The sequence below is a fragment of the Perna viridis genome, chromosome 14 (genome assembly GCF_037379345.1).
Source record: "Perna viridis isolate PV_CMFRI_1.1 ecotype Kerala chromosome 14, ASM3737934v1, whole genome shotgun sequence".
NCBI lineage: Eukaryota > Metazoa > Mollusca > Bivalvia > Mytilida > Mytilidae > Perna > Perna viridis.
In genome coordinates, this window is record NC_142458.1 from 6,429,312 (window position 1) to 6,456,695 (window position 27,384).

The window sequence follows — 27,384 nt, forward strand, 5'->3', positions numbered from 1 at the left end:
CATTATGACCACTGATATAATTTTATTAAAAATGGTTTATTTTGTTATACGCCGAAACGAGTTGCATGAATTACTACTTAATGGGTGACCTCAGATATTTTTGGATTACACCCACTGTACAGTCCTTTGAAGGTTATCTGTTCATATTTCATGACGAATCTCTCGCAAGCCTTTTCCCAGAGCGTCTTTTAATAGAGCTTCCATTGCAATATTATCAACATTCTCGAGTACCTCCGTCAGTTTCAAAACAGTAGTTTCACAATCTGACTGTTTCCATTTTCTGAGAACTTGAACGTTATATTCTGAAAGACTGCCATATTCATATATTATTTCCTCGATCATATTCACCTCCAATCCAAGTTCAATGCCCAGCTGGAAAACTTTTGGTCCTGTAACGGTTTTTGCCACTTTGTGTAACATTGTATCGGTTGGTTCAAGTTTTAATTTGTTGATATATTCTGGATCAATACCTGAAACTTTGATGTTATTTTTTCAGTAATATTTTTCTTTTAAGACAAATATTTTACTTTAATAATTTTTCAGCACCTTATATTATCATTCTTTAGAAATCCTTGCATCAAAGTAAAGCTAAATGTTACCAAGAAGATAGAACTATCAGACTTTTTAAATGCTTGCTAAATAATGCCTGCTTTTAAAATTTCATGGAGTACTTGTAATTCTGTTTCTAAGTGTCAGTTTCAGTTAGAATAAGGCAGTGGGTGAAACATAGTATGAAAACACCCACTAGTTTGACAGCTTAATTTGTACAATTTGCACCATCAGAATCAGGAAAATGAATATGAGATTTCATATCAAATTTGAGTTTCATTAAAATGCACCGGAAATAAAATTTCAAGGGCGGATAACTCTGTTCAACACATCATTTTTTTAACATTCTATTGAAATAATTTTGAGTAAATCCAAAAAAAGTATTTTTGAATAGAGAATATATCCTAATGTGTTTGTTTGTTTGTTGGGGTTTAACGTCCGAGCAGCAATATTTCAGCTATATTCAGACAATGAACATGAAATGGATGATAAAATGAACATGAAATGAAAAAAAAAGGATGGGTCACAAGGATAATAGGGTCGACAAATTTTGATTGCCACTGGAAAAAGGGGGGATGGGTAAGGTCGGGCAATTTAGCCTCCTGTGGCGGAGCGCAAAGGTTCCTACTCCTATCGAATACCACAGCAGGGTTCTTTAACGTGCGAGAAACGTGGCATCTTTCCCAACACGGTGCACCACTATGATTTGCGGTCAAGTTTCCGTATTATAGCTTGACAACCCCAGCATGTAACACGCCAGGGGTAGCCCATTCCACAACCTGGGGCACACATCCCAGTTGCTCTGTGGGCAGAGCGCCTAGCCCCCGGCTAGGTTTCTGAGCACTATTTAGTCGCCTTTTACGACAAGCTTAGCGCTGCTGCAGGCCTATTCTTTTAACACCCGGGCCTGCACGGGGCTATCCTAGTGTGAAATCATTGTCAGATTGGTAGGACATTGACATGCACATTCTCTGATTTTCCCATTCTGCCTGATTCTTACAAATACTTACAATTTAACAATATGGTAATTTGTTTGTTCTTACCGTCGAATTCAGTTTTCTCTCTTCTAGCCTGCAAAATTACAATGAGATGATAAATTATTTAAATGCGTAGTGAGGAACAGCTTGATACGACCACAGAGGTTAAACACTGAAAAGTTGAGAGAATAATCGGATAATAAATTGAACTGAGTGAATAACCAAAATATTATCACAAATGCCGAAGAACGCCTAGATTTAACGAGTAAGTGGAACTTGGACTCTCGGGACTTTTTATTTTGACAAACAAAGACGCGAATAGGCAGTTAGATGAAACATTTTAAAGTACCCACAAGGAATTCAACATTTTATTTAATTAATCAATGTTTGGGTCTTTAACTAAACAAACATGAAAACGGCAAGCAATCTTATAAAATTCACACCAATTGTTCCATTTATTCACTGTAGAAGGGTCTAACAACACCCAATTTTTCCTTTGATCCAGACAACTTTTTCAGAATATTCGAGATTTTTTCTTTTGAACAAAGCTTACAAAATCATGAAAGATAAAATCTGAAAAGCTGGTCAGAAAGGTCAGAAAGGTCATCAGAACAGAAAGTAGAAAGCAGTGTCGTTAGAACCTTCACGCAGTAACGCGATAAACAAATTCAACTAAACATCTTAGGCTTACATAATCTTCATTATGAATTAACATGAACAAAACTTTTTTATTTTTAAGTTACGGAGCTGTTCTTTACACACGTTTAAGATACAAATATCAATGAATACTTACGTTACAAAGTAAATGAGGATTTAAATTGGCCCTTATCAACGCCGAGAACATGTTTTCATAGAGAAGACGATCTTTGCTGTTTTTCAATTCGTGAAGTGCAACGAACATTATGGTTGAGGCGTTGTATTTCTGGTATGTATACTGTATATTTTCAAAGAAATTACGACGTTGTGTTAATTCATTTTCATGTATTTGTCTTAGAAAGTGCTTGAACTGGTCGATCGACAGAAAATCAACGAAGTGCATAATTTCCTTGTCTGACGGTTCTTCGAGTAAATGCTGATCGACTACAATTTAAAAAAAAATGTAAAAGAGACACAAGTGTATACGATGATAATATTGCCTGATAACATATATGACACAAGTTATAATTTTTTTACATGAAACCGTCGGTGTTTTTGAAAAGCAGTAAGTTTGATACAAAAGTTGAAACTTGTCAAATTGTAAGTATCATCTTCATATCTTTTTTTCCCTAAATATTCAAAAGATTGACACATTGTTATGCCAGGTCAGAAATGAATCTTTTTTCAATGTTATTAAAATGTCGAAATTTATATCCAGTTAGGGAACGACCATTTGATGTCTTAGGAGAGGGATGACAAATTTTGTGGGATCAGAATGTTTATTTTTGAATTTGTGCAGGGCAGAAAATTTACTTTCAATAATATCTGTCCAAAATGATTTATTTCATTCCACTGCATGAAGTATCTGTACAAAGGTAAGAAAATATCTTTGTTTTCTAGGTTTTGTAGGCCAGTACATTCTTTTTTTTCAACTTTTTCAATAACAGCAGTCCTTTTCACGAAATACTTCAGTGAAGAGTAAGTCGCAAGTAATGATGTCATGAGGTATTTTGAACGTCATAATTAACAACAGATTTTATACTAACGGTTTTTTTTCTAAATTAACCACAAAATATTTTTCCTGAAAAACCTCTTTCAGATTCGCATACTCGTCTCTTACTGCTGTCCATAATAACATTATTTTTCGACTGAAGCATCTAGTTATCATAAACATTTTACGACTTGGGGAAACCCTTCTTATTTCAACATAACAACCTATCTTTCTGTTTAACTTTTCATTATAAAAAAAACATATAATGATCCAAGCTCCACGCGGGGGCAGACGTTCGTTTCCTCTCTCAATTACCGCTGCAGACAGGCCTTTCGAAATTCGCGGGCGTTATTCAAATCATCCGTCGTTTGACACTCGGATAACGTCGCGTAAAATCATTCGCTTTTTTCCAACTGCAAAATTCTTGCATTTTCTGAGGGAGTACAATACAGATAGTTCGTTTCTGAAAAATTAGTTTCATTTTATTGAAATAAAGCTGTTTTGAGGCAGTCCGCAGAGAAATTTCTAGTGTTTTGTCATAAAAAATGCATATTTTTGAAATCCTTGTTATATGGAGATTCATAAGTAATTTAGTGATTGTTGTTATAAAACCCAGTAGCCATTGTAACATACTGAAAAAAATATTTCTGAGGTTTAGTGCAAGTCAGGGGTGCCTTTCAAGAACTAAACAGCCAAATATTAAGTTTTATGAAATATCAGGAACTTAGACACTTCCACAGGATGAAAGCATGCATGGAAAAAGGGTAAAAATAATAAGACCCTTTTCAATTCAATCTCATTCAATTTTAGTTCGTGCAAAATAAGGTATTTTGAAAATCAGCAATCTGATGCTGAGGGGAGAACCTAATACGGCAGGGGACTGAAACGTTCCGGATACCATTCTTCATTAAAATTACACCTGCTTACCATTTTATATATTACATCTGTCTATGTATAAATGCTTAAATACATTTAAACAATATATCCACTAAATTTCAATTTTTAATTTTAAGTTTTACAAAATTTGACGGGGGAAACTTGGTGTACAAAACAGTGCGCCTTAATGTAACTGTATAGTTTGCCCTGAGAGGGCTGATTGCAGCGTCTAGAGTGACTTTCAAACGTCAGACGATGTTTCGGAGCTTGATAATGATCATGTTTGACCGAGATACCAAGATAGAACTTTCATTTCGATTGAAATAATTTTTGTTTAACGCGTAGTTTCCGAAAAAAAAAACAAACAAAAAAAACAAAAGAAACAAATGTGTTGTGTAGCATCAACAATACGATATACTAATTAAGATAAAATGATTCTAAAAAGCAAGAACTATAAAACCAATTTATTAGCTTAAGAAACAAAAAATGAAGAAAAATGACAAAAAGTGTTTACTGCCTGATATTTCTGAGGTCAACATCAACATCAAAATTTTATTATTTGATCATTACTATCATTTCCAAAATGTTTTGTTTGTTCAGCTTGACAGGGCACTTCTTAAAAAGGCTTAATTAATGAATATATCACTAAAATTTGAATATGATAAAATTTGCTATACAGACCTTTGCCTGAATTATCACATCTTTCATTAACCTGCAAGTACAATATGTGGTTGTATACATGATTTCTAAAACAAAAAAAAATGTCATGTAAGTTGTTTAAATGTCGATTTGAGATACTGTAGTAAAAAAATATATTATAGAAAGGGATATGGGATGAGAACAAAAACAATCCACAAAACAAAAATAAAAACAACGCAAAACAAAAAAAACAAAACAAAACAAAAATAACCAAAAAAAAAAAAAAAACAACAAACAAACAAAACACAAACAAAACAAAAACAAAAACAAACAAAACAAAACAAAAACACAAAAACAGTTTTATGATCAATTCTGATAACATTCGCCTTTACCTGCTTAAAAATAATATACTTAGAAATAGTACAAAACTAACACGTACAGAACCTGTCCAACACAGTGGAGCACAAGTTTGATGCTTTGTTTTCCCGTCTTTTGGGCACATCCAGAATTTTTTGTATCTTGCTTCATCCGCATCTATAAGGCAAGGACTTCCATTACAGCAAACACCAATTTCAATGGAGAAGAAATCGCTATAATTCTGTCGAGTATGACACAAACTAGCTGATCCTCGATTAAATGATATAACCCCTTTTAATGATGTTGTAACATTCTCCTGAATTCTAAAAACCACATCTTTATTTATTTGACCCTGGTTAAGCAAGTAAATGACTATTCTTTTAACTTCGGTAAAAACTAACACATCATTATTTTCGTCAATAGATACAATTGCAGCCTTGCAGTAAAGAGTTGTATTTCTTCCGTCCTTTTTCAAACTCCACATACTAATCATAGAACCGATTAATCTAAATATAAAACTAGGAGGAACTATTTCAATTGTTAGTTTATATGACAAGCATATTATTTTATTTTTATCATAGGAACTGACTAACGATTCAAAATATGAAGTCGGAATGGCACTCTGTATCATGCATGGAACAAAGAAATATTCAGCATTGTCATAACTTGGTTTAATCAAAATATCCAATCTGCACAATAATTCAATCACAAAATCTTGACATTTTGTTGTAAAAAATCTATTCTTGTAAGGTTCCTCTGACCAAAGTTTCAGCAAATTGTCTCTTTGTATTTGACCAGTTTCTCGAAGACTATAAAATACAGGCTTACGTTGATCTGGCCAAAAACGTTCATCTGTGACAAACGATTTTAAAATATCAACCAAAGCCATTGGCTGGATTATGACAAATCTATTTAACCCAACTTCATCAAAGTATACAATTCGACTAATTGAATGTTCATATTTGAGAAAATTTGATAGTTGTTCAGATGACAACATCAAGTCGTCATTGGCATAATTCATATTCTCGACCTCCTTTTTCGTTACAATAGCTAAACCTTTTGACCTCATTTCTTCGAGTTGCAGCAGTAACGGCGCCCAAGCCATTGGTAATGTTTTAAAGTTCGATAAGGCATATTGTACTACAACATTCTTTAAACGAGCAAGTTCATTATCATCTTTATCAGTAGTGTTAATGAAGAAAAGATTTTCATAAAACAAATGCCCCCCCTTTTTATGGCATTCAAAAACATTACGTAGCTGGTGAATCAGTTCTTGCCTTCTGTTTTTCCTTTCTTTTACCTACAATAAAATGTATCGAACTCAAAGAACGCAAACCCTGCTGTTGTTTGTGCAAACAATACAAATTTTTACTTCCTACAGGTCCATTAACTTGAAATATGATAATATATTTAAACAATAAAAATCAAACTGATATATGAAACACTTTCCCTTTATGCAAACTAGTATAGAACACCGGAAATAGCTTTGTTATGAGTAGTGCTCATGCCAAGTGATTTATTTACTACCTGTATAGCAGAGCCACTATATTAGAGGGGTTATGCGTCGTAAATCATGAAGCGGTTGTAAATCTGTTGAGGAGATTGTAATTTTAATTGAATCTTAGTTGTTGGGATAGTAGTAAAAATAAACAAAACGTCATTCAAAGAATTTATAATTCGTCTTGGAAATTTTCCTTGGAATTTTCCACATTACAGATGAGTTTTTTTCGTTGAAAAAATCCATACTATATCATACACATGTGTTTTTTTTATACAAAAATCCAATTGATCAAAACTGATACAAACAGGCTTAATTTACATTTCCGCTGATTCGAGTTGTCAGAGTTTGGGTGGGTATAATATCGTTATGTCTATAAGAGGGTGTCTATTGCAGACCCAGGTAGTGAGTGACAGGTGCAAAATTTGATTTCAAAACTTTGCATCCATTAGAGATTAAAAATACATTTTTTCTTAAGAAATCGATGTTGCTTTATAAATAACTCAAATGAAAAAAAAGTGGAACAAATTACATATAAAACTTTAGAAACTTGAGAATAAAGGGAAATAACTCTGTTATACACTCATAATCTAGTTGCTTTCTTTGGAAACTTTGAACATAATCTGAATCATCTACTTTAGAAACAAAACAAAAAGAAATCCCTCTTCATTCTTATGTTATACTAATTTCATCATATTACGTTGAAACACAAAATGTGGTGGAGAAAAATCTACCCTATGCCAGCCTTATTAATGGATCAGCCTGGTTTCTACATGGACAGGAGTAGTAACCCATGTTATTTATTGGATTAAATCGCTTGGAAGTTTCCATCTGCGCCATGAAAATTGATTTATTTAATAGGTCATACCCCGGACCTGACTTTTTATGAGCGACTCGGCGGGTGTTTCTAAAAATAGCAGAGGACGCACCCCCTACCAGTGCACCTGGTCCATGCTCCCAGTTTTAGTGGAGTTGCTCATTTACTTTTGTTGCTTGTGTGTGATTTTTTTGGTTATTTTATGTTTTTGATTAACGCTTGAATCCCGGTTCCCTTGATTACTCTTTCACACCCTATCCCCGTCTATCGTAGTAACAGCGGCCATGTGTATCGGCGGATGAAATATCCTAATGTTATCTCTGGGGAGAATACCTTCGCGATATTCATACCAAGTTAAGTTTTGAATAGTTCGATAGTTGTTTTAGGAAAAAAAGTGTTTTTTATTTTTGTTTATATTTTTTGTTTATTTATTTTTTTTTATAAATACTTTCAATGTAATAGCAGAAAACTTCAAAATTGCCTATAACGACATTCAATTGTTTCTTAAATTCTTAAAAATTACTTTATGTTCTTTGTTGTATATGTCTTTTTTCCATGTCTGGTCCTTGTTCCTGGATTACATTCATTTGATTACCGGTATAACCTTGGTTCACTTGGTTGTATTTCAACAAGACAATTCTAGAATTCTCATTCTAACAACTCGTGACCGTTTTTAACAGAAGCCAAAACTATCTTTCTTCCGGAAATGACCCTTTGTGAGTTAAGACGGTATGTGTAAGATGGGATTCCGCACGCTAGTTCTCTTATAATATAACGTCTTAAAAGTGGAAACGTCATACACCTATTAGAAACAGGGGCGAGAAAAAATTGATGTCACTTTTTAATTTTGTTTCCAGAATGGGGGCGCTCGCTATGAGAAGAGAACAAAATAGATATATTTTACAAAGGAAACAAGTGCTAATCACGCGGTCTAACATTTTGATGGTGATTGGTTGAGTAACAAGCAAATAACTGATTTTTTTAAAGGGCTACACAAATGTTTTATGCAAAATACTTGATTTAAAATTATTTTTATTACGAGAAAAATAATCAAATGAACCCATTCGGAGACCAAGTATATGCCCCACACATTCTACTCTACAAAGCTAAATTTACACCGGTAATTATCGATTTTACCGAATTTTGAACAAATAAAATATATTTTCCGAATAGACATACTGTTTACAATAACGGAAAAGTACAAATAAGGTTTTTGCTTACATTTTCCGGTTAATTTTCCGTCGTTTACGTTCACATATGACCATCTAAATCTAATAATTCATTATAAGTTTATTACTCAACCGAAAACCGATGTGTACGTTAGACCACGTGTTATACTCGTAGCAGATCGAAGATCTGGTTCTCTTTCACTCTTAAGTTCTTGGTCTTGTCAATCGTTTGATGATGAAAACTTCAAATTTCTAAAACAAGAGAATGATTACCCTTAATATTTAATCATTATTCATGTAAGAATTAAACTTACTTACCCCTGAAGTTTAATATAACGATATAAGAAGAACGCTACGTTGCCAGGACAATTTGAATGAATATTATCAGACTTCATATTTTATTACATATAAATTAAAAAGCCAATGGATTCATATTAATAGTTTAGTTCGTTTATTCGTTGATACTGTGTTATAATATTTTGAATTCTTACAACTAGGCTCTGTATCAGGGCTGCAAGATTGCAATAATCACTACAGAAGTTTTATTGTCGTTGTCATGAACTAGTGGAGCCTTTGATGTATCCATCGGAATCATGAGAACCAATTTTGTTCACCGCATCATATTTTTCCTCTCCTCTTTCGTCTAACATTTTATGAGCAACTCAGCGTGTGTTTCTCAAAAAGCAAATGTAGCTTATTCAACAGTTTTTGTTAGAGAAAAAGTTGCTAATTTGGATTTGATTCTTTGTACATGTTATTTTAGTTGTTGTTGTGTTTGTCTGTTTTTTCCTGTCTATTCTGTATTATATCCTTAATTATATTTTTTTATTTATGCTCGAATCGTAGTTCCCTTGATTAAATACTGTTTGCATATATTAATGTTTATTATAACACTATATTACTTCATAAAGATTTTCGTGGACGGATAGTCAACTGCTGGTATTGTTGATAAAAGTTGTTTCTGTGTCATTTGATTTGTTTTTGATTTACCGAAACAAAAATCTGTCTAAAATCGCAGCTTCTTATTGAAAACTTCTACATGCAGAATGAAAATATAGCAAGTGTGGGGAAGAGTAATCAAGGGAACCAAGGTTATAGTGGTAATCAAAAGAATGTAATTCAGGGACAAAAGACCAGACATGGAAAACAGACATACACAACAAAAAACATAAAGTAACTAAAATCATACATACACAACAAAGAACATACAGTAACTAAAATCATACATACACAACAAAGAACATAAAGTAACTAAAATCATACATACAAAGTAACAAAAGCAAATGAGCAACTCGGACTCCACTAAAAACTGGGATCATGGACCAGGTGCACCGGTAGGGTAAGTTTTTCTAGAAACACCCGCCGAGTTGCTCATAAAATATCCAGTCCGGGGTAGACAAATGAGGAATATGTCTTGACTTTAAAATGAAATGCCCAGGAGTGATGTACATTAAAAAATATAATTACATCTATCAGGTCACTATGGGTAGCTACAAAATGAATCTCTGGTAATCTTGTTGACTCGTCAGTACAATATGCTAAAATCGAATCCACCCAATGCTGTAGAATACCTAAAATCAAAATAAAATCTCAATTATCTTTTTGAGTATATAAATATCACTATGACACATGTAATACAAATGTTGGGTTTGTAATTTGAAATACACATCCTTTGATTTTAAGATGCAAAGATGGTTTAGTTTTTATGTTGGCGTGATTACAATTTTACTCCTTATTATATGTACGCCTAACAAAGTTGCTACAAAATTATCAACATTATATCCTGGAACAATAATTAAGAGGGATATACAGATTCCCCAAGGGAAGTGACATTGCTCGTGAAAACCGATATTGCCCGGGTCGTAGTCGAGGCGCAATATCAACTTTTGGTTCATATAGCAACCCATGGGCAGTTCGTATTTTGTGATATACATCAACCATCATTTACTATTCTATTTGGGGCATCGAATAACCATACATTAATAAGTCAAAGTCACTGATGCGTTATCAATTTAAAAAAAATGAAATAACTCAACAGCAAGTAGCGGTCAAAATTTTGGAATTGACGGTCAATACAAGATGTGTGGGCCGGTTATTGTTAATATTTTGGATTGACCAACATTAGAATTATTCACATGTACTGATAAGCAACCCAATTAATGGTCTTGTACATGATCCCTTGAGTGTGAAAGCTTCATCGTTTGAACAGTTGCATATTATTAATAATCGATACAATAACTAAGAAACAAGTCATTGAATGCATTTATTACTTACATATGGTTGTCAAATTTTCTTCATATTCATTGAGATTTTCATATAAGGAGGTAGTCCTTGGGTAAGGGACACAATGTTAGAAATCAGTGGTACGTTTGTATTCAGCATTTTACATCAATCTCATGTAAACACCAAAGTAACTTGGATTGATATCATTCTGTTTCAAATGAAAGCTTTATAGGCTTTGGTGAAATTAAATATGATTCAAACAATATCACTGATTCCAAGAGTAGTACCCATGTATACTATGGATAATCGATACTATAACTAAGTGCATTTATTACTTACATATGGTTGTGACGTTTTCTTCATATTCATTGAGGTTTTTATTTAAGTCTTTACTTCCATTGAACATAAGAAGAATAAGACCTCTGTGATGAATAAACAGCTGATGAGTCGTATCAAACGCCCTCTGACCTCCAAAATCAACAATATCACATGGAACTTTGTCTCTTTTAAAATTTCCACTGCGCATCTTTTCCAATAGATTAGTCTGAATTTTTCGAGATGTTAAACGTTGTAAGGTAGTACGGTGGACTGTTACTGAATTCGAAACTACTTCTATCGGTCTTTGTGCTTGCCTGTCATATATAATTTCTCTAGCACAAGGTCTTTGAACTTTTTTAGCGTCGACCTCTAAGTCGTTGAGGTCTGTATCGTTTCTTTTATTCACTATTTTACCCAAGGTAACATCGTCTTTTATTTGTCCTCTTATCAATTTGTTATAAACTTCATCGCCTTAAAATGTAACCATTTATTTTTTTTATTAATTCAATTTTGCGGTAAAAACACATTTTCAAGATGAACTTCTTGAATTGATACCAATTGTCGCCTTAGTACTAGATTTATGATAAAAAAGGACAATAATTGTTTCAAATTACTAAATGTTCTTATATGTGTAGCAATATACCACCATCCACTGCAAACAGGGTTTACATCTCACAGTTGACAAGATATGTTATAACCTGTCTGAACTAACCATGTTAATTTTCAAAAACGTCATCGAGATCTTGACATCCCAGTTATTAACTAAAGAAAAACAAAAATGCACATTATCCCATCTTTTAAAAAAATATTCCCGTGGATATGAAGATCTCATCGCTGATTGTTCTGTAGCAACGAAACAAATAACGGATGTGTTTTTCACTTTTCGTTTTGTGTATCATTGAGTTGACTACTGTTTTACCAATTTTGACTTTTGTATGCAAAACATAAATCTACAACGGAATTCCTATGATCACTATTGAAGCGGGAGGTTTGTCTAACCATTAAACCTGATTTTATCCACTACTGCACTTCAAAATGCATTTGCAAAGTCAGGAAAATGATAGCTATTTTCTTTTTTCTTAACTTTGCCAATGCATGTATTTTTTTATAATGTCTTCTTACAATTTGTTATTATGAGTTTTCAAAAGTAAATGTAATGCTACAAAACTTAAGTTATTCATTGAGGTGGAATTATTGATGTAGCAAATATTTAACATGGTCTTGCATTTAAAACATTGGAAGGGACGATATACTTACATGTCAGACATTTTGGTTCTCAATGCAAGTGACCAAACGTCAAGTACGGTATAATAAAATCATAACGTAAGGATCACATCATTTAAGGGGAGTTAATTGAGAATTTAAGTAACACTCCAGCTAAAAATCATGCAATATATGATTCATTATTGGAAAGCCTACATGTGGTTTTTCGTATTACCCCTGTTCATAGAAGATAAACATCATGTAGATTGCACTGTAGAATTCAAAATTCAGGGAGATAACTCTGTAAATGACATTAAAATACAACAGAAACTGTTCGATTTTCAAAATGGATTATTTCCTATGCGCAAAAAGGTAGGAATGAATAATTATACACTTCATCATATAGCCCTATAAAAGCAACTTAATAAAAAAATAATATGTAGCCTTTTTTAAGATAATATTTTACATAATTCGCACGATTCTTACAAAGACAAAGACTGCTACTTATAATCATTGAACTACCTTTGTGCTTTTGTAAGGGTTCTAGTTTCTTTTCCGTTAAGTTTATGCAACATCGTCCAAACAAAATGTCTATGCCGTTTGTGGATTCCCACTTTTCGGGTATTTTCTCGTCTATAAGGAGACTTGCCAGTGTCGTTTTTCCAACGTTGCAAGGCCCCGAAAGGTAGAAGACATAGTCGTGGGAGTTAAAGTGACCTTTTTGTAGAAGCTTTTCGAACTCCTTGTTATCAACATCAAAACTTGTATCTGGAAATGTAATAAAGTTACATTAAAGGCTATTCACAGCTACACAGATATTACTTGGATCTTATAAATAATTAACCCTGTATCACAAATTTGTACTGAATGTAATTCGTTTTAACATTTTCAAACACAAACCCGATTGAAAAAAAAACTTTGAGATAAAATTACTCAAAAATTTGTGAAACTTATTGTAGGAATTTCAAAACTATTCCCAATGAGTTTTACTAACTTACCCATATTCTGTTGCATTTTTTGTACCAACGACCTCATGATGTCCTCTTCTTCCTTCCTCTGTGTAAATTGTCAGAGGAAAACAAAAGTGTTAAAAACAAACAATAACCAAAAAATGAAAACATAGGTACATTTGCACACAAACACACACAAATTCAACGAAATAATCTGTAAGTTATGTGACTAATGAAACTAAAAAAATATACATCAGATAAAGAACTGAATAAAAGCAATGAAATTCATTTTTCAAAAAAAATATACTAATAACGGGTCCACAAAACAAATACAATTCTTGAATGGTGTAAACTTTCCACTTATACTATATTACATCCCTCCATTTTTCGTTGTCCCCATCAACCATAAAAAATCTCCATTTACCCATACAATCCCAACTGCATATTTCGTATCAAATTTCAAATTGAATTATATTTATATTTTTTTAGTTCTTTAACATTTAAACTGCATGTTATCTTTAACAAAGTCTTATACATTCTTCTTACTAATAAATACTAATTAAACCCAACCCTAACTTTCCAAGCATCCCAATTCACAGTCCACCTTCCCAAATACAGTATCCCCATCCAAACATCCCCACTTCCTACCTACCCATATACCATAGAATGGAAATTTTTTTCAAGTACTGCAACAGAAAACATGAACAATGAAGAGAGTAGCGACCTGCTATTAAACATCAAAATTTGTGTTCAATGTTAAGAATGAAAACATAAAATATATTAAGTAAAAGGTTTTGAAAGAATCAGGTAAAGTGGGAAAAAATCTTATTCATACATGTCGAAAACACATCGATCTGAGTATGTATTTTCAATTAAGATGTATCTATTTAGAATTACCACTTACTGACATCAGCATTACTGGATATGTAAGAAAATCTTTCGTTACTTTCTTGGAAATTAGGTTTTTGACTGAGTAATCCGCTCTTGAAATGTTAATGTGCAGTGCATTTTAACGGTGTATTCAAACTAATTTATCAAAAAGATATAGATTCTTTTTTTTTTGTTTCTTTATTTCGATTGAATATACACTGCCGATGTGAATTCATATCTTGTATCTCCCACTGCCAGATTCTTACAGAAACTAATACTTAATTAACCAACATATGAAACTAACTTTAAAATACTCCATGACCTTTGCCTTTACTTCTATACTCAGTTTTTCATTTCTTCTAGTCATATCTGCGGGTGCTAAGTTCTGAAATAATAAAATAGTAACGTTTCTCTTTTTGAAACTAGAATTGTGGAAAAAGCAGGTCATTTGTGTGAGGTGAAGTAATCATGCAGTTATTTTTTTTTGCGAATGAGCTAGGTACCGTTAACGATGGAAACAAAATATTGGAAACGTACAAGGAAACAGATCTAGATGCAGAAGTGACCTTGACAATTCATTTTCTGAGTTATTTTGTAACTTGAAATGATCACATTTCCACTGTCTAAACTATTGAATAGGATTTAAAGACAAAGTTATCAGTTTAAGATTTTGTGTACGTTAATCCCTGTCTAAACCAAACCACTTCGGGCCGTATAGTTTATTTGGTTTAGACAGGTAGTAGAGAACAACAGAGAACATAAAATAACCAAAATAATACACGCACAATAACAAAAGTAAATGAACAACTCGAGATCCACTAAAAACTGGGAGCATGGACCAAGTGCACCGGTAGGGTAAGCGTCTTCTGCTTTTCTAGAAACACCCGCGGAGTTGTTAATAAAAAGTAGTCAAAAGTAGACAAAAGAGGAAAGGAATGCATTGCATTAAACACATTGAACAAATCAGTTAACATGTTGCAGATGGATACACTATAACCATCCTTGAGTTAATGATAACGACCATATAACTTTTCTAGTGATGACTTAAATCTTGAAGTAACATAATCCTATTCCAGAAGCCTCATTGTTAGTAGTCTCGTGCGATACAAAAAAGTCTGCGTTGTTACGGCAAACTCTGGGATAAGGTATGAATTGTGATATAAAAACTCCATACGCATGTGCTGCAGGGATGTTGCTACAGATGAAAGGAAGGTTGACAATAACGAATGAAAAGTCATCGTATTTGTCGTATAGTTTGGTCAATATTTTTTCTGGCATTACGTGTGAGTTGTGATATGAAGACTTCATACGAAGGTGCCGAAGGGATTTTACCACAGACAAAAGGAAAGTTGACAATACGGAATAAAATGTCTTATCGTTTGTAGTGGTGTTTGAAATTTATATTCAAATTAAAAGACTTCAAAATAGCATCTGATTTCGTCAGGTTTGGGTCTACTAAGGTTTCGAGGAGACGAGTCTCTGTATCCATTGTTTTTTTGTATCTTGAAAATTTGCCTTTTATAACATGTAATTTCTTTTTTGACTTTCATCATTCAATTGTTAATTGTAACTGCGAGGATCCCTTCATTTTACATTTACTATTAAATTTTGTATAATCAATACATCGTACATCTGATGTCCTTGCATCTGTATTTGCGCCATGCGTCACCAAATAATATGTTATAGGTACATGTCCATGAAGAGCTGCCCTATGCAGTGGTGTTTCATTCTGAATAACATAAAGAAATTTAAATTATTTTTCTTAAAAGTGCTTTTATGTAATATGGTTATTATTTATAACAAGAAGAGGAAATTTTCTTTTCTTTCGGCATGAACAAGACATGATGTAACTCGTATGATAATGTTCGATTTCGAAATTAAGATTTGCGGATTTTAATCGGGAGCGTTCAAAAATCGTATTATCGCATATAGGCATCCGTTAGTGCAACACATAGGCTGAGAAAAACCTACATTTTTGCCCCTCGCTTTTGCGTTGATATCTGCACCTCTACTGACTAGAAGCTGTATTATGTCTTTGTGTCCAATTGATGCAGCTCTATACAGAGAGGTCCTTCCCTAAAAATACCAGTTACTATTCAGATGTAAATAAAAAGGCTTCAAGTACGTGATAAACTTTATTTTCGGTTCATGGTCTAAAGTCCTTAAAATAGAAAGGAGCAGTAAATATTTGTGTTAATGTTAACAATTGCGACCACTGGACCGGTTATGAGATAATTACGTTTGTGTGTTATGTCTTTTCTCAATACAATTGATTTTTTTCTCTTCTGATTTCCTATTTATGTTGTAATGTTTTTGTTTTTCTGATGTTTTGTTATTTATATTTATGTTTGTATGTTTTATTACATAATTCATTTTCAAATGAGGGTAAACCAAAACCAATAGTTTATTTAAGTTGATACTAACATCAAAATCACGTTCCTCAATTAGTGCTCCATTATTCAAAAGATGCTCTAATATAAGAATACGTCCCCAATAGGCAGCCTCTAAAAGAGCTGAAGCTCCCTATATTACGCAGAAATAAAAGAAAATATGTGTAATGCTTTGTAATCCATTACTTTAAAATAAAAGGAGTAGATTGATTCATTAATTAATTATTGTTTAACGTTTTACCGTTAACACATTATGCATCATTGGTCTTTGACCAATGACCTTCTTTGTACTTCTCCAACATTCAGATCCGGATTATTTTCATTGTGCTGACTCACAGAAGCAACAGTCCGCATGTAGAAATGTCACCCTACTCTGACGAGTTATTCTGAGTCAGAACCAACCAGTTATCACTTAACCCCTTAAATACCGCATGCTTGGTGGAGAAGCAGTGCCTAGCTGACAATATTCAAGTCTTTGGTGTGACTAGCCGGGGATCGAACCCACAATGGCCAGCACTTCAGGCGAGCATTATACACTCACTCCACCAAAACGGTTGCATACGAGTAGATACATACTATAGACTGATTGACACTAACAATTTCTAATATAAAACCGTTCAACAAGTAAAAAATTTAATTACTATACTCGGCGTCACATAAATAAGATACTGTTAAAATTTGAATAGAAATATTTTTTACGACTTTATTGACACCTAGCGTCGTTTATTTAGTCTTAAATGACTTGCTCATTCGATTAGCCAAACGGCTTCTCCCTAAACATTGAACCGTTGAATTCCGGTGAGATTTTAATTCTCGGTCTCAATATTTACATTGTCAAAAGTCGGCCATGTTTACAGTGATCAGGTTGCTAGGAGATGTTCTTCACGTTTAAATGGTTTGTCCAATAACTGAAGAACCAAGAATGCATTTCGGCGTTAGTTCAGATATCTCCGACTCATTTTACGCGAGCAACGTACAATACCGAGAAGTTGATCAAGCAGGCGATTGTCACCGGAGTTCGACGGGAACTTACGAACTTCGTTTGTAAACAAATCGTCCCGTAGAAACCAACATGGAGGATATTAGTATGGGATTTTCCCGTAAGGATTTGTTACGCACGATTTAAGCCAACAAGCGACTCGTTGGTACTAACACGTCATGCATATATGCGAACTATCTACAGATTAAATAAAAGAGAGACAACTCTAGCTGTAAGTCCCGACGGTTTAAAAAGTAGAGCTTCAATTCGAAAATGTGCATTATGTGACGTCGAGTATAGATGCTCAACATAAAATCAAAATATGTTTTATTCTCCCCAGTTTTAGTGGGTTCAGCTTTTTCATTGCATCTAGTCACTGTCTCGTTGCTATAACAATCCTTCACTTTTTAAAAATATTTCACACAGTTTAACAGTAGCATTTTCCATTACATTAAACCAGGTCATTAAAATTTCACTTAAATAAGATTTAAATTTTCGCATCATAGGAAGCGAGCTATATTACTAAGAAAACTAAAATTGTCCATCCATAGCATCCTTTTATAAGAAATAAAAAAGTTGGCAATTTAGGTGATAATTAAAAAATAAATCACGGAAACTCCATTTTATCATTGTTTTAGCACGGACTGACCACTTATGCCGCTTATTTTTTCCTCGAGGTTACAATGATAAAATGGAGTTTATGTGATTCATTTCGATTCTAATATGACAATAACGGCTCTTTCTATACATTTTCGTGACATATTATGGTAACCTTAGACGCCATATTAGTCCATATTTGACTGTACACTTAAGCTTTCTATGCCAGTTGAAATGCTCACTAGTGAAACTTTGCTTTGTATTTTTTTTAATGAAGGAAAGGGTGAATTAAGTTGAATGATATTAGATATGGCAATAGTAGTTTACATCATAAAGTCACAGTGTTCACACACGGACAGGTACAATGTATCATTCATTGACGATTGTTATTGTTTGGTTTCATACCTGATGGCGCACGTTGCACGTGGTGAGTGCTACCGGGTAAAATGTGTAAGAGATTTTTACGGAATATAATGTAAATTTGCTAAAACATAACGTTTAATATCTTAATATATTAAGTATGAATTTGATGTTCATTCACGCTACTGAAATGAATGAAAACAGCTGATACAGATCGGAATGGTACATGTGTTTATTTACATGACAAAGGTAGGCAGTAATTTACACACATACACAAGCCACGCCCAGTAAGTCGCGTGCTGCTCATATAGCAATAAAAAAAATTATGGTCCTAAAGACTGTTAATGACGTCATATTATAATTTTAGATGACATGTCCATCTATTGTTCAATACAAAATGAGCATCTTAGCCTTGATTGTATGGAGCTTTGCGTTTAATTAACGTCCGAGTCACAACAAGGACTAGAAGTCAAGTCACAGCTTTTTTTCAATAAACAAGCTGCATACAGTAGATAGATGGATGAACGGTTGGATCGAAGTAAGAAACAATATGTTTAATATGGATGACATGCCTTCCTCCAGGGCAAATGCTTTGGTGAGCCAGCTAAAGGAGGAGGTGCTGTAAGACCATAAAAGTGGCTTAGCAGCAATATATCTATATATTGCATATACTTGGACATTAGATTACTACATTTCACCATGGTACTGATTGAGCCATAAGACGACCTTATTGACCTCTAGGTGGGGTCAATGGTCAACATTTATAACACATTGAAATGGTCAAAAGTAAATTAATAACAATTAAAGATCATTTATGTTCCTATGTTTTAAATAGTTTTTTGACATAAGAACTCTTTTTTTGCGCCTCAGACAAAAAAAAATATTCTCAAAAGAAAATAGATAAATTTTGTTTCAACTTTCTTCTGTAAGCATAAACATGTCTTATGAAACATATTTTACCAAAGTTTGAGTTAGTATAAGATGTTTTGGGAAAATTCAGGACAGTTAAGTTAAATTTTAAGAAATTATTTTAATTTGAAAGCGCCTTAAACTCATCGAATTATTTTTTTTTCTAAAATATTATTCTAAAACAAACAAATTAAAAAAAGGCGGCGGGTAAAACTTTATATGAAAATTAAACATAGCTTCAATTGTTAATGAACATGGAATTCTGCAGAAAATACCTTTTTGTGTAGAATTTACCTAAAAAAATAGTTTGTTGGTAAAGATTGATGTGATATCTTAAATTTGATGCAAAAAAGTGCAGTGCTCAAGTAGAATCCATGACTAAACGAAAAATTTAGAAGGTGTTTCTGGCCAATGGTACTGGGACAGACAGACGGGCAAGTATTTGCCACCGTTAATTTAACTTATGACATGAACATGCATTACAGTGTTTAAACAATACACAAAGTTTCAAGGGAATCCGTTCAGTAATGTCTGAGAAGTTGCGGAAAAAGTATGTGTGGCCAGATAAACTGAAACCTATATTCCTGTTTGTAATAACTCATGTGTACAGCAAGGTCTTAATTCCTTTTTTGGTCTTCAATCATTGAAAATCAAGTAATGAATACATAATCATGTGTCAATTTGATGTTTAAAGATATCAATTATTTTACTCGTAGTTGACAGGCGATACCGATAGTGCGTAGGAGAGGGTTGAATCTGATTCTGGTGTCCTGGAAAGCCACAACGTAACAAGTCCATTGATTAATGCAAAATACCTGTTTAATTTTTAAAATTTACACTATGGAAGATTTTGGTGGATCTTGCAGCTATTTACGAGCATTTTTATTCCAATTATCTTCTGTTGCAATAATTAGTTCTTTATTGTACTATTTGCAACACACAAAGACACCATTTTAAAACAAATATCGTGAAAACCAAAATAAAGTCTTCACAAAATAAAAAGAAAACTCACAAACTTGAAATTCCGTATATGTATGTTAGCACCTTTTTCTGTAAGATATTCAACAATATCCAGCTGACCTGCCAGGGTTGCCCGAACAAGAGCTGTGCATCCCTGATGTTAATGATCATAAATTAATGTTAAGTTAATAGAACTTAGGTTTAAAAATTTAACTATGTAACTATGTAGATGATATTTCCTGAAAACTTAAGTATTTGGTATGCCTTACTACTGAATCAGATAAGTGATTCACACTTAGGTAGTTTCTAGTCAGTGGTCTCCAATTTAGGAGAAAAGAAAAAAGAAAAAAAATGAACATTTTACCAATTAAAGTTTTTACCTATCTAGATACAATATAGTTTGCATATTCAGTATATTAATTTAATATTTGTGATTTTGCATTATGAAAATTTCCATATGATAAGATACTCACAAACTTGTCCACTTTGTCAATATGTGCATTGTTTCCAACTAAATACTTAACAACAGCTAACTGCCCATGTGTTGATGCATGCATCAAAGGTGTTTGATTCTGTAAATGGTGATAGTTAACCAAAGTTTATTCCATATAATCTTAGTTAAATAATAAAAGATATGAAACTCTGAATATGTAATATGAAAACTATTGACCAAACTGTACGACAAACGTGGTGACTTTTCATTCAGAATTGTCAACTTTCATCTGTGGCAACATCCCTTCGGCACCTGCGTATGGAGTGTTCATATCACAACTCATACGTTATGCCAGAGCTTGCCGAAACTACGCAGACTTTTTGTATCGCGCTAGAACTCTAACAAATAGGCTTCTGGAACAGGATTATGTTGCTACAAGATTGAAGTCATCAACTCGTGGATTGTTATGGTATATCCATCTGCACCATGAAAACTGATTTATTCAACGGGTCATAGTTTTCCTTTCCTTGTTTGTCTACCCCGGACTTGACTGTTTGTGAGCAACTCGGCGGGTGTTTCTAGAAAAGCAGAGCACGCTTACCCTACCGGTGCACTTGGTCCATACTCCCAGTTTATAGTGGAGTCCGAGTTGCTCATTTGCTTTTGTTACTTTGTATGTATGATTTTAGTTACTTTATGTTCTTTGTTGTGTATGTCGGTTTTCCATGTCTGGTCTTTGTCCCTGGATTACATTCTTTTGATTACCGCTATAACCTTGGCTCCCTTGATTAGTCTTTGTACATTTTCTATACAGGCAAAGTGTATAGTCTAACCGTTTTAAGATTGTCAATATCCAATTGAAAAAAAAAACTTTTCAGAAGTGTAGTTGCTCTTATGCAGATGAATTCAGAAGAATTTTTTTTTATATAAAATAATCGTGAATTATAAAATATTTAAGAAATATTGATGATAATGATTTCCTGAAATATTAAACAATATAGAAGATTAATCATATAGTTAATATTATATCAGTATTGTTAGTTTTCTGGTTAATTTTTAATTGATTTATGTGTGCTACAGTTATTCCCCTTTTGCGACCATCTTTTATTTAACAAAAGTAATATAACAAGCACCCTCAAATTATTCTCCAACTATGAAATAATACATTTGCGTAGTTGTTACTAATTTACTGTATTAATATCTATTTTGCATAGCGATATATTATGAAGACAAGAATAAAGCTTGTAAGAAAGAAAATATCCTAATATCTTTCTTACTCGCGAGTCCACAATATTGGTATCAGCACCAAGATCAATCAGCACTTCTACAGCATGTAAGAAACCGTTCGCAGACGCTAGATGTAATGGTGCTAAATTCTAAACATATATGATAGGATAAATATATATGGCTTTCGTGTTCTATTAAAACAATAATTAGCTTTAAAAAACTTCTTTATTAAAGTTTCAACTTATCTCATTTAGATTCGCTAAATTAGAGGTTCAGTTAAATATATAGTATTTAAGAAATCATACACTTTTCAGCACGTTATTTTGAAATTTCTAGAAGTGACAATATTTAATAAATGAAAGAACAATGCTTTGTTATTTCGTACAATTTCCTTCTTTTTGTAAAATTATTACATCTTTAATCGGTTTTGTTGTATCTATTTTTCTCTAAAATCATCATAAAAGGTGATTATAGCGTTTGCATTTTCGCACTCTCACTAGCCATGCAAGATGTAGGCCTACTTGTCACATAGTAAAACAACCAATTAGAAATCAAGACATATCTTACTGACATTGTCGCTTTGGCACTGATAATTTACATTGTTTCCTATTGCAATATGGTGTCTTATTCGATCTTTAAAACTGCTTATCCTGGTCCAATTCTCTCCCTGCAATGAATTGCAATTATTTGGTGTCCTCACATTAAGATTCTTCAATTCATTTATTTATAAGTTTATTGTGGCGGGTTCTGATCAACATAATGTTTTTAACATTTTGATAATATAGATAATCAAATTATAAACTTGCCTGTTTTTGGAGATTGGCTTCATTTTACAGGATGCCCGAGAATCCTTGCAGCAATTATATAGTAAACCCCAAGAGTCATATCATTGAAATACATAAAAGAAGGGCATCATAAAAAAGTCAAGTCAGGGGTAGACAAACGAGGAAAGGAAAACTATAACCCGTTGAATAAATCAGTTTTCATGGTGCAAATGGATACACCATAACGATCCACGAGTTCATGAAGACGACCATAAAACGTCTGTAGTGAAAGCTTCAATCTTGTAGTTTCATCAAGTTTCATACATTAGTTTTAGAGGACCTGCAAATTACACTGGCATAGGGACAAACAAAGGAAAAGAGGAACGAATAGAGAACATGACTCCTTTATACCTCCCTATTTTCGAAGGCACAGGTAGACCGTTTGTTTGTTCTCAGGCAACTTTTCACGAAACCCGAATGAGATGGAGGGGGAGCATTTGTTTACGACGCAGTCGGTATAGTTTCTCTTTTTACCCTTTGACCTTAAAGACGCTCTTCCATGGAAACGCAAGTTACCTGATCGCAATTCTGTTTCCCGATCGACCAAATACTAATAACATAGAGGCGTTCGAAAAAACTGTATCGAAACTGCGTGCCATGTGTTATTTTCTGAATGAAATGCAGAAAATAATAAGTAGAAAGAACAAAATTTTACCGCGTTGGCTATCTTTTTTTAAAGATAGTACTTGTTTTCTTTGTGTCGCCTACAAAAGGTGATGAAAGGGCTTTTTATCATTTTAATAGACCAAATAATAATGAAAAATGATGGTGGTGATGTACCTTTGTCGTATTTTGAAAATTGAATATCAGAAACACGACTGGAGAACTTGGTCATTACTAAAAGGAAAACTAAGGCCTTATTAAGTGTCAGTTTCTGTAAGAATCAGGCAGTGGGTAAAACATGGTATGAAAAAAAAAAACACTATTTTGAAATTTTAATTTTTACTATTTGCACCCCGTCAGATTTAAGGAAAAAGACAAGATTTTCCAGATAATTTCAGTAAATTAAATTATAATTTCATTGAAATGCACTGAAAATAAACACTTCGAAGGCAGATAACGCTGTCAAAAACATCATTTTCTAACATTCTATTGAAAAATTTCTGAGCAAGTTAAGTGATGCAGAGATCAATCAGCGGTCGGTCTTTTTAGATAGAGAAAGCATCTATGAGTAAAAGTATATTGTCAGATGTGTGGGGGTTTTGACGTTCATGTTTTGTTTTAATTTTTTTCCATTATACCTGATTCTTATAAAAACTCCCACCTAAACACATTTTCCATGCGTTTCTAGTATGGTTCCATCTTCACCTAACCAAATTGACTGTTATGCTGCTAAATTTAAAAAAAATATTATGGGGTGAAACTTGTGGTGAATTTTTTTCTAATCGATTTATGGTGGGGCGTACGCCCGACACGCCAGTCCTTGGATCCGCGCGTGCTTAAAAGCAATATAATGACTCGTATCTCGTACTGCATAATTATCTTAAACAGGGTTTACTTACATTCATATCATGATTATCTAAGCTTTCTTTTAACAATCTGTATAATTCCTGCAATGTTAAGCGAAAGAGCGTAACGTCGAATTAACAATGTAGTCTTTTTCTCCACATTTCTTTGTGTTTCCGTGGCACACAATAAAATTCGCCTAGGTCAATTGAACAACTTTGCCTTTACATATACTAGTAGGCAATACTTTCTATCGCTTTTTGCATATTTTTTCCGTTTTAAAGTTGATGTAATAAATAAGACATCAACCATGCTTTTATATTCAATTAATAATTACCATCCTCTTTCAAAAAATGTCCACTTCAAAATGCACACCTGGTCGTCCATGTAGTCCTTTGAGAAAGAAAAAAAATATTGTTTATTAATTTACCAAGATTTTAGTAACTGTGTTATTATTTGAAAACTAATGTAGAACCTCTCGATGATGGATTTGGCTTTCTACTTCGATAGTTTTGGTTTTGAATACTTCTTGTGAACAATTAATTTTTTCAATTAAGCCTACTATTTATTTGATTCTAAATATGTTTGGTACTCTTGTATTTAGATAGCAAAATTACAATTTTACATGTTTAAAAGCCAATGCCCTCTTCTGCTGATTTTAATACGTTCTGTTCTCTCATATAGAGAGTGAAAAATAGAACAATATGTTTAGCATGATGCCATATCAATATACGAAGTATGTAGTACTAAAATATTATGCAACAAAGCGCCATATAACATAGAAGACAGGCTGTCTAGTTTTGTTTTATGACTGAGACAGACACGAAGCGTCATATCTGATAAGTACCATATTGCTTATGCAACAAAGCGCCGTATATCAGAAATAATCTGTGAGCAGTCAAAATGTGAAATAAATATAACTACCGAGTTTATATAACAGAGGCATACAGATGAAGATGATTGGACATCGGTTTGTGTTCTGTCTTTTTATTGGTAGGTTTATGTTCTTTCTATTTTAATCGGTCGATTTGTGTTCTGTTTGTTTTGATCAATCGCTTTGTGTTTTGTCTGTTTTAATCAGTCGATTTGTGTTCTGTCTGTTTAAATCGGTCGGTTTATGTTCTGTCTGCTTTAATCGGTCGCTATGTGTTCTGCTTTAATCAATCGGCCGGTTTTTGTTCTGTCTGTTTTAAACGGTCGCTTTGTGTTCTGTCTGTTTTAATCGGTCGCTATGTGTTCTGTCTGTTTTATTTAAAAGGTCGGTGTATGTTCTGTCTTTTCTAACTGGTGGGTTTGTGTTCCATCTGCTTTAATCAGTCGGTTTGTGTTCTGTACGTTTTAATCGGTCGGTTTGTGTTCTGACTGTTTAAATCAGTCGGTTTGTGTTGCTGTCTGTTTTAATCGGTCGGTTTGTGTTCTGTGTGTTCTTATTAAATCTATTATTATCTAGAGATATAGAGAATGCCAATTATATTTAAAGTCTCTTTCGTCACCTTTTGAATAAGCATATATTGATTGTTATTTTTTATTTTAGTATTAAAGGCAACAAAAATGCTTTTGTCGACATATGTATGGCAGTTCTTACTTAAAACACAGAATGAAATTGATAAAAGGTGAAATATAGAAAATTGGTCAAGGTAACACCGGGAGTTAATTAAGGTTGTCAGAAATAGTGTAGATTTGAACTTGCAGTTAACGAAAAAGTGCATATCACACATTTAAAAGCGTTAACACACTGCATGTACTATCCTGTGATATCATACATTGTGTACTGTCATACAACCCTATATTAAACATACGAGAAGAAATCATCAACCGTACAAAAGTTATAATTTTAATCAGTTTGCCGAAACTACGCAGACTTTTTGTATCGCGCTAGAACTCTAACAAAAAAGGCTTCTGGAACAGGGTAATGTTGCTACAAGATTGAAGTCATCACTACAGAAGTTTTATGGTCGTCATCATGAACTCGCGGATTGTTATGGTGTATCCATCAGCACCATGAAAATATTTATTCAAAGGGTCATGGTTTTCCTTTCCTCGTTTGTCTACCTCGGACTTGACTGTTTATAGGCAACTCGGCGGGTGTTTCTAGAAAAGCAGAGGACGCTTACTCTACCGGTGCACCTGGTCCATGCTCCCAGTTTTTAGTGGAGTCTGAGTTGCTCATTTGCTTTTGTTACTTTGTATGTATGATTTTAGTTAGTTTATGTTCTTTGTTGTGTATGTCTGTTTTCCATGTCTGGTCTTTGTCCCTGGATTACATTCTTTTGATTATCGCTATAACCTTGGTTCCCTTGATGACTGTTTTATACAGCCTAGCCTGATGGTCTGAGGCGCTAGACTTGGTGCAGGAGTTGTTGCCATGGAGTAGTATGAGTGCGAGTCCCGTGACGATAACGACCAAACAGTTGTTTTGAAAATGTGACAGTTATAACATTGCTAGGAAGTTTATGCTTACATCATCTTCCATGCATTATGGACACCTGATTCGTTGGGGCAGTGTAGTGGATGAGGCAGTAAAGTGGATATTGTGATTTACACTTTCAGACGTATATACAAATGTATGATGTTGCCTATATATATATAAACATAAAAACATGAATACGTTTTCTGAAAGGACAGTAAATGCCTGCTTTAAGTTATCTCGAGGAAATTTTACTTTGATCTATAAAGTTTGAATTCAAAGGTCAAGACGAAATTCGAAATGTAAAATTCAACAATGATTACAAACATAGACAACGGAAACACAATATACATGCAAAGAATCACATGAAATTAAAATCAAGATTCAACCGTAATGGAGGCATTAAATACAAAGAAAACTGAAAACTGAAAATCACATTTTGAACATACTTACTTCAATCCGATTTCTTATTGGAAATATTTACAGTAAACTGTAAATTGTATGTATTATATAAAGAAAAGAAAGGATTGTGCAAAACAAAGTGTGCAAAACTTACCGTACCCACTGTAATCGGTATTCAAAGAGTAAAACATATGACCTTGTATGCAATAAATACCAGTGTGGCGTTAAATACCATGGACAATTAACCACATACAATTGCGTAATATCCTGACAAAAATGTCGTCCACACAGGTCATGTGCTGTTGTGTTTCTTTCTTCCTCAATTTGAAATAGAAATTAATATATTTAAGTTATTTAAGGAAACGTTAAGTATAACG

General features: G+C 33.3%; 1 protein-coding gene across 16 annotated transcripts; it reads right to left on the reverse strand.

Moving 5' to 3' along the window:
* Positions 1-27,346, reverse strand: LOC148597938 (uncharacterized). 16 transcript variants are annotated; one of them, XM_088562080.1, is made up of 21 exons: positions 27,162-27,345; positions 26,494-26,774; positions 24,536-24,590; positions 24,255-24,302; positions 22,500-22,595; positions 21,979-22,077; positions 20,742-20,840; positions 20,321-20,422; positions 16,498-16,596; positions 16,045-16,149; positions 15,704-15,802; positions 14,378-14,458; positions 13,252-13,309; positions 12,776-13,021; positions 11,072-11,521; positions 9,977-10,080; positions 5,108-6,325; positions 4,711-4,741; positions 2,320-2,606; positions 1,560-1,620; positions 1-476 (listed from the first exon to the last, which is right to left on the reverse strand). In XM_088562080.1, exons 3-21 carry the CDS (start codon positions 24,536-24,538, stop codon positions 142-144), a joined length of 3,621 nt encoding a protein of 1,206 aa, XP_088418206.1. In that variant the 5' UTR covers positions 24,539-24,590; positions 26,494-26,774; positions 27,162-27,345; the 3' UTR covers positions 1-141. The 16 variants fall into 16 exon arrangements, with proteins under 16 accessions (XP_088418206.1, XP_088418208.1, XP_088418207.1 ...); XM_088562082.1 differs by lacking the exon at positions 26,494-26,774 and having other exon boundaries at positions 24,536-24,591; positions 27,167-27,345; XM_088562081.1 differs by lacking the exon at positions 26,494-26,774.
* Between the last annotated feature and the right edge of the window lie 38 nt (positions 27,347-27,384).